The 9,026-nt window shown below is 42.0% G+C and overlaps 1 protein-coding gene across 9 annotated transcripts in view; it reads right to left on the reverse strand.

Moving 5' to 3' along the window:
- Nucleotides 1–9,026, reverse strand: part of IQSEC1 (IQ motif and Sec7 domain ArfGEF 1) — a 361,739-nt gene that overhangs the window by 135,784 nt on the left and 216,929 nt on the right. For 7 of the 9 annotated variants that reach the window (XM_031608745.2, XM_031608737.2, XM_090148117.1 and 4 more), the window contains one exon: nucleotides 7,610–7,654. The exons of the other annotated variants lie outside the window; for them this stretch is intronic. In XM_031608745.2, the coding sequence (XP_031464605.1) occupies nucleotides 7,610–7,654 (45 nt within the window). The remainder of the gene's footprint in view (nucleotides 1–7,609; nucleotides 7,655–9,026) is intronic. 9 annotated transcript variants of the gene reach the window in all.

Consider the following 9,026-nt stretch of genomic DNA (forward strand, 5'->3'; position numbering starts at 1 on the left):
ATTCTTTACGATCCCTATTCACCATCAATCATTTAAGCTGTATGTCTGGCCCGCCTCAGTGAAGCGCCCATTGCTCTGAATGACTGTGATATGCACTTTACACCAAGAGGGACATGAAAGATGAACTATTATATTACTAAATATCTCTGAAAGAAAAGAAGGATCTTTGCATTATGCAAATTTCCATGACATTTCAATTAATCTCGGTGCTATTTGCAGTCTGTAAACTACACAACACAAGCTACTGTGCCTAAGGATTAAGTATCAGAAAGTAAAGTACCAATCGAGTCTTAACTGAGGTGATTCGACTCAAAGTAAACGGTAAAACCAAACAGCATCCTCACCTTTCACATCTGCACGCAGAGACAAAAGTGGCTGATAATGAAAGCAATAAAAAGGCAGCTTTACAACCTTTGTCACAAGTTCTGATTAATTCCCTACCACTCCCTTTTCCGTGTACATCTGCCTTTCGGCAGCAGAGCAGCACAGTGAGTAAAAGCTCCGAGGGCATCGTGTGCAGCAACACAGTCCTGAAAGGAATGCCTGAGTTAACGTTTTCTTACCTTTTATAGAAGCCGTGGAGAGGCTGGAGACACAGGAACTGCCAGTAATCCAAGCAGAAGGCCTTTAACTTCAGCATTTTCAAAAGAACTGTACTGCAGCAAGCGGATCCTGCAGCTAGATTTTAACACCACGAGTCTTCTTTTTGTTTTGATGTGAATGACTTCAACCCAACGCAACGCACTGCTCCCCTTATTGCCGCACACGAGCGTTTCTAAGTGCCGGCGGTGCGGCAGCCGGCGCACATGGCACAGCACCTGCACGGCACAGCACCCACTTCGATACAAAGAGGCAGCGCACAAAGGCTACGGCTCGCAGACGCTCTTTGATCCTCGCTGCAGTTTATCTTCCCCAAAGTGTCCGATGCCACCGGCTAGCTGTTGTTACACACAAATCCCGCTTCTCCTTTTGGCTATTTTAGGCCACTCGGATGGCCCTCCGGACAAATACCGTGCCTGCGTTCCAGCTAAGGCTGCAGAAGGAGCTTTGCAAAGCATCCTGAGAGCTTGCAGAACTTATGAGAACACAAGCAATTATCTCAATCAACCTCACAACTGCCTGTAATCACAGCAGCGCTATGATCCCATCACACGGGAACAGCGGTCCCCCCGCTCCTTTTTTTTTTTTTTGTTATTGTTGTTGGTCAAATAAAGCAGCACACAACTCCGCACATCAGCTCCTCCCGTGTAAATCACCCCAGCCCCATTGTCTGCCAGCACCTATGAGAACTGTGGGCTCCTTACGACGGGAAAAAAAAAGACCAAAACCAGCCCCCAAACCCGTAGCGCAGACCCTCCCCCCTCCCTCCAGCCGTCCCCCCCCCCGCCCCCCCCAACCACGCCGCTCTCAGCGCGCAGCAGCGCCCGGCGCAGGCAGCCCGGCGGGGCGCGTTGCCGGGCAGCGGCAGCACAGCGCGCCCCCAGCAGCGGGCAGCCCCGGCCCAGCGGGCACTTGGCGGCGGCTGCGGCTCGGATTTAGGATCTCCGGCCAGACGTGCTAAAAAGCAGAATGCTTTTGTTCTGAAGAGACGGCAGTCCAAACTGATGTTCTTTCTTTAGTAGAATACCCAGCCGATTCTCCCACCTTTCCGTTCCCCTCGAGCCCACAGCGCAGGTTCTGTCCTCGTGGGATGCCCGGGCAGGAGCTCACACCAGAGCTGCAGGGCTTACTGACACGGGATGGCTTTAGAAGCAAAGCAAAGCACACGAGCCCTGCTGGACACTGACCAGGTCATATGCCCACTGCGCTGCCAGAATCACCTTTCCTGAAAGTACGGTTTGGGTGAGGTTTGAAAGTCATCGATAGGAGCCACTGGGGGTATTGCTCGCTATCAGTAGAGGGAAAGAATTCTACACAAATAACAACAGAACCAAGGGCAGAACCCAAGGAAACATATGAAACAAAACTAAACATCTCTTCTGTTGTGCTTTCTTCTTTCCTACCATCTTTGTGCTGTTTAAAAAGAAGACAACCAAACTGCTGAGGTTTAACCTCAGGAGTGCAGATCCGAGCCCTGCAGGCCCATGCAGGGCAATAGGTTGGGGCCCTTTGGTCTGCCTTTACTTATTGTCACCATTCAGTGCCACAGGCACCTTGCAGCACCTTGAAACACAGTTGTGGAAGATAGTTGAAATGAAATTTCAAGTTAGCTGCTACTTTACTCCTTTAAAGAAACCATTGATCCCTACTCAGATATATTATGCTTAGGCAACAACCTTCAAACATTTGCATGTCACAATTCCTTGTACTTCCCTAGAAACAGGCTGTACAGCACAGGATGGGTGGTGGGAATGAATTGATCACAAAGGAACACCTTGCAGGAAAAGCAAAGAAGTGCATTTCATTTGCATCTTTAAAAAAAAAAAAAACTTAAAAACATTCCCTTAAAAATAATCCCCAGCCCCTGCCCAGTGCCTGCACTCGCTCCCTGAGATTTCTTTCACACCAGCAACAGAACACTGTTGAAGTGATTCCCAAGAAAACAATTGCTTGCATTTAATAAGCCAGCCCGCTAACAATATGACACACACCATGAGATTTCCAGCCTACTTTTCTTCCTGCTTGCTCATTCTCCAGGGCTTCAGTAGCTTGGCAGTTTTCCAGAAAGTGATACCATCAAGCTAAATGTTACATTTTCATATCAAAATCTTCCAAACCAGTATTCCATCCCTAATATCAGCCTCTGCTTTAAAGGGACAGTTTTATTTGAAGGGGAGCTGAGCAAAAGCCCTTTGTGATTCCGTGCCTGCTGGCACATCCCCAGTCTCCCTGCTGCTGAACTCCGACTTCGGTTGAGATGGCACTTCCCATTTTGGTGGTGTTTGATGGCAGTTACTGCTTGTAACAGACCAAGAAAATAACCTGGTAACCTTATCCTCTTTTAGAACAAATGGATGGCCAAAAAGTGTTTACCTTTGAGGTTTTCTCTATCCAAACATTCTTCTGTCTGAACTTCTTGAGATTCCTCAAGAAACACCCCAAAGCACCAAAAGGAAGGACTTGCTCCATAACCAAAACCAGCTACTCTCAGGATTAAGAAAGAAGGGGAAAGCCATACGGAGACAGTTAACCCCATGATACATCATTGGAAGTTTTGATGCCCAAATGAGACTTCTGAGAAAACACATCCTTTGACTATTCGCATTGCAAAGAGATTTCTTTCTGTCCATCATACACTTCACTGGAGAAAAAAAAAAAAAAAAAGCTATTTGTCACCTTAATTGCTTGCTTCTAAATACTGGACTTCTAGTGAGATAAAGCCATGTACCCATGAATTTTCTGACAGCAACCAGCACTGATTATACTGCTCTGCATGCAGACAAAATGCTAATTAGGGCTTTTGCAAATGAAAAGCACTATGTTCTCAATACAGTCTTCATTTTCACTTGTCTTCCATAGGAAACCAACAAAGAAAATTAAGCTTCATCTCACGCTTATGCCACTATAAAACTAGTTCTTTCAGAAAGGCGTTTACTGCTAGCCTTGACTTAGAATTCCCAGGCCTAATAGGGCAGTAATTTCTGGCTGAGCTGCAGCTTCGGCATGGTACCATAAGTGAGCAGCATGCTGGAAATGTTTGTAGTCATTTAGAGTTTAGCTAAGGAGAGGCAGCTCTGGCAGCAATGTACTGAAGACTCTGACAACTCTTTCAAAACGAGCCATTAAAATAAAAAAGACAAGATAAAACATACAGTGTAAAAGTCCCAGTTTTAGGGATGGCTGCCTTGGCAACCTGGGAGGCTGAAGTAAAGCTGTCCTCTGATGAGGAAGCATGTTGTATAAAATAAACCCACCAGAAAGTCAGTGCAGGAAAATCAACTTGTCTAGCTATACATAATCTTTAATTCTTGATAAAATACATACATTCAACTGTTATACATCTTTACTTACTTACACCCTTTATCATGATATGACAGGAAGAATCCTGAAAATATTTTACTTGTGTGGAAGTCTACTTGTGTTTCTGTCTACTTACAGAGTACAGAAACAGGAAGCCTGCAGCAAGAGAGCTGTTTTCCGTAAGTCCTTCCTGCCTCCAGGATGAGGTACTTCTGTAGCCACAGACAAGAACTTCAAGCTAATGATTCATAGGTTGTGGAGCTCAAGCATGTCATGAGAATAAGATCATGCAGTTCCCATACTAATTCCATGACATTCATTGTGCACACCACATTAAGGAGCAAGGATTGTACAAAGTATAGATAACATCAGATTTTGTGCAAACGAATAGGACCTGAAGTAGCTTCTTGAAGGCCTCAATTTATAGAACACAGTGGCATGTACAGCCCTGTGTGCTGCAGCCCTTTCTTGATAGTGGAAAACAAATACTGTTCATGTGCAAGTGAATGGGAAGGTTTCCTAGGTTGCTCCTAAAAAAAATATAAATAAGGGATGTTTCCATGTTAGAGGCTCTGCAAAATCAGACCTCTCTCAGGACTTTTGATGCATATCTGGGTGCCACATTAGCAAGGATCCCTTCCTGACTGGGGAAAACTGAAGGAGAAACATGAGCAGAGCTCTTAGGCTCTGCTGCACCACTGTAACACCCAGATGCAATGGGGATGCGTAAAGAACCAGGGAAGAAACAAAGATTCTCCCTGCCTTCTCTTTACTCAATAGGAAGCTCAGCTGCCTACACGTGCTCTGACAAGTTACTTTGCTTCAAAGAGATCTTCGATTTATTCAGCTTCCCCACAAATTATTATTAATTACTACTTGACGTTATTCTTCATTCTTGGTTACTAAACCTTTTGAAATTGCAAAGTTTCACGAGGATAGTAAGATATCTGCTGTTCTGTTTCTGAATGTCTGTTCTCTAAACAGATCAATGCTAGTTGATCATTCTGTTACAGAAGATGAGAAACAGGCCACAAAAATGTAAACATCTGAAGTAGGTGTGATAATACTACAGAAGATTCTCATTGGTTGAGGAATCAAAATCTTTTCGGACACCAGCTGAAAGCTGAGAGAGGACCATTCAAAATATCCTGAAGGTATACTGTGTGCAGTCTGAAAATGTTTGTGCAAAACATAGTATGCATATATAGCATGTCATTTTGTACAGGTTTTTCTCTTCTCAATGGACATAAGCCCTTTTCCACATTAGCCTTTATTCTTTACAACACTGGACTCCTTTCTCATCTCCCAGCTGTATAACTTCCCAGCTGACAGGCAGACTACAAGTGCAGTCTACATCCAGGGGAAATAAATGATCTGTTGGGTGGGGAATCTATGCACAACTGAAATGAAACAAAATAAGATATCCAGGTCACAATGTTCCAGAGAAGCCCAGATCTAGAAGAATGGCTGTAATTGGGCAAAACTTACCTTGCTGATGAAGACTGGAACTTGATGAGCATGATGCAAGAAAAGTAGCCTAGAAAATATTTTGCTTGACACTACATGGATTCATATTAATTGGTACCTTCTGTTTCATGGGTCATTCAAAGGAAAATTATTAAGAATTATTTCCTTTAATATTGCCTAATCACAGCTTCAGAACAGGCTTATTCTTACTTGACCTACTGAACTCAGATTTTACACACTGTTTCTTCAGTTATTTTTCCCTGGGAAAAAAAATCACTGTTTCTGTTGATGACATCTGGAAGGTTCTTTAACGTCTCCTCTATGACTGCTTTTTTGAAAGTTTCTAAGTGTCATAACATTTTTCATTCATAGTTAAAAAGCAGCATTTTCACTCCCTCATTTGGTAACTACAAGATATTTCTTTCCCGTTCTCAAAATTTAAAAGGACTTTTCACATGCAAATACGTCTACTGCCAAATTAATTTTTATAAAGACAGTTCTGTAAAATAACATGTATTCTCAAAATCATTTATTTGCATTAGTATAAGAACACAGAAGTTTTATGGAAGCGCATGGGATAAAGAGGGAAGTCTTGAAACCCTACTAACTTGCAGCTTTTTTTTTCTTTTTTTAGAAGGTAGAATATAAGCTAGAATAATAAACTTTTGTTTGAAATATAAAGAAGTGCAATCAAGGATTCCATACCAGTTTGCATCACTCTGCTGCAGGCTTAAGAAAAGAATGCAGCCCACTGAATGCATACTAATGAGACCAATGCCATCAAAATTAGCAACGTGAGTGAAACTTTATGATTTTTGGAGCTGTGCAGCAAGGGCAGAGGCCACATTGGTGGATGCTAAGTACTGCAGTTTCATTTTCAGGAAAATAAGAGAAAAAAAGAAAATATTCACAGGTTTGTACAGTGCTTAGCAACTTAAAACCATTAAATCACTGCATTTTCTAGGTAAACATGTATTTGCACTCAAACTAAAGCTATACACTTTCCCACCGAGTTTAACCTCTTCTCCTCAATTCTTCCTCATCTCCCTCACTGACATCCTCCCACAGAAAAAAAAAAATCATTATAAAGAAATGCATTGTAACAAAACCTGCTATTCTCACATTGGTTTGCCTAGCCTAGAATACAGATGGCAGCAATGCTTTTCTCTGGGCTAAGGTTCCCAGAGCCAGGTAGGTCAAACCAGCTACAAGGTTCTTGCTTAAGTAAGATTTCGGAAAGGCTGAGGGGAGTGGAAAGCTGACTGCTTCCTGCATTGTCCTGCCACACAAAGAAACAGTGTGCTGTCAAACCGAGTGCTGGCAGCAGCACTGAAGTCAAATCTGTACGTTGTCCACTGTGACTATGCTGAGCTGAAGACAAAAGTAATATTACTCACAGGAGCTTGTGGGCATTTTTTAGGAAATGGCAGCAAGGCACGCACTTCACTTCCAGAATATCATAACTGGGAGATGAATTAGAGAGAGAAGGCCCATATATTTGCACGAGGGTAAACAAAGCAGTTCCCAATAACGCTGTGTCCAAGCAAACTTAAAACTACACAATGTGGAAAAGTTTGCATCCTCAAAAGCTAACACCTTGGAAAGGAAAACATCCATTCAACAATTGTCAGTTTGGGAGAAAAGGACTTTGCCCCTAAATAATCAGAGGAAGCTCACGACTGATGCGCGCTTTAATGTGCAGCTATGACAGTAAAACATTCAAAGTGCCTATCTGATATGCAGTGTTAAGAATACTAGCATTTTTTTCTTAACTGAGTGATCAAATCAAATTTCAGTCACTGCGATGGACTCATGTGTCTCTAATTTCTTTACTCTTACATGTGATTGTACGAAAACATTGAACAATTTAAAAACAATTAACATTAAACAAAATGAGTACTGTTATTGAACTACCAGGGATGGTCAGATCTTTTTAGCACAACTTAGCTTTATAAAAATCTGAGAGAGATGGTTTTGCCATGTGCATGCACAAGCATGCTCTCCCTGTCCTTCAAGGTCCTCTGAGAGCAAAACCACGGTGTTTAAACCAGAACTGAATTTAAGTTGGAAACTCTGAAAGAAGGAGTTATCCTTACTTAAACACAGAAAAACCTGAATGCTTGGTCAATATGCCATTCACTAGGCATTGAATACACATTGTAAGACAAAGTTATGTGATGTAAAGCTACAGATCACTGCTATTATTCCAAACCTAACATTAACAGTTGCATGGCTACAGTACCTGAGTGGATCGGTGGAGATGCTGCTTCCTGTTTCCAGTGAGGTCCTGAGATGATAGCAAAAGAATAAAGTTATAAAATATTAAAGCAATTTTAAAAATTGTCTATAAATTCAGACAGTAACTTTATCTTCATTTTTACAGACATTATACAGTACCTAGCATGACATTAAATATAGTTGCAAAAAAACAAGAACCAAACAAACATATAAAAAACCCAGCAGCTATTTCCTATTCATTAGTGAAAGGGGAATTAAAAAAGCATCTTTAGACAAAGAGTGATCAAATGTGACTGACAACACTTGGCTACTTGAATACCTGACCAAGTTGTACTGCATGCACTATTATAGTAAACGTTTCCAGAACCTCTCTTCTGTAATTTTGCACTGTGTGCACTGCCAAATCTCAGCTCAATTCACATGTGACAGTACAGCAGAGCCTTGCAATAAACCAACATAAGCAAGTAGTACAGCCTTCCTTACAAAATGTCAAAAGTCTTTACACTGTTGAAATCTTCAGGCCATGCAAACATCTTTGGAGCTGTGAGCTCATTCCCCAGCAGACACACCTGCATGTTGTTTGCTGGAACTGGCCCAGAGCACACGCTGCCCTTCAGCACACTGTGAAGCTGATTCTGAATTTAGGTATGTAATTTCAAGATCCAAAAAGCATCCTCACCCCATGGCCTACTGGCTAAGAGGAACCTTGGAATAGGACAGCACACAACCAAATCACAGTCACAGAACAGCACTGCAGCTCACAGTATGTGCTCACGGCTGCACTGCTTTCATCCTCAGTACATCAGCTAAGCAAAAATAACAGCAGCACACAACAGGAGCTGGGTGAAGCTCTCCTGTGAGACTCTTATTTGATTTTGTTCTCTGGTGGCTTCTCTCACACCAGGCAACAGATTTCTTGCATACATTTACTAACAGAACGCTCAGCCTTCAAATCCTTGGGCTTCTTCTCTCTCCAGAAAGGCAACTACAGTTGCTGCAACAATTCCCAAAGAATTATTGCGGCAGGAAGATTTTAAGATACAAAGTACAGAAGTGACTGCAACTACACTGCTGTTTAAATAGCAAGATTTTAACATGAAGCGTGGCATTACTAATTACACTTGCTCTCACTGTGCATCACTTTAGGTTTATTATAAACATCCATATTAAATTAAATTTTTAGAGTAAAAAGAAAACATTTCCACAGGCTATAAGGAGATGTTAGCCAAAGGCTCACAATGAACTTTCCACCATCATATTGGGTACCATTTTAAATAGTCATTTATACTTATCCATTTCCATCCCTTACCCAAGCTGCCATTGGTCAACTTCTCCTCTGACAGTCATGAATGTGTATGGTTACGGATGCTCACACAATTAGCATTGGAATTGCCTTCATTATATTTACCGAGGTTATTTGT

The sequence above is a fragment of the Phasianus colchicus genome, chromosome 11, assembly GCF_987193195.1.
Source record: "Phasianus colchicus chromosome 11, bPhaCol1.hap1.1, whole genome shotgun sequence".
Classification (NCBI taxonomy): Eukaryota; Metazoa; Chordata; class Aves; order Galliformes; family Phasianidae; genus Phasianus; species Phasianus colchicus.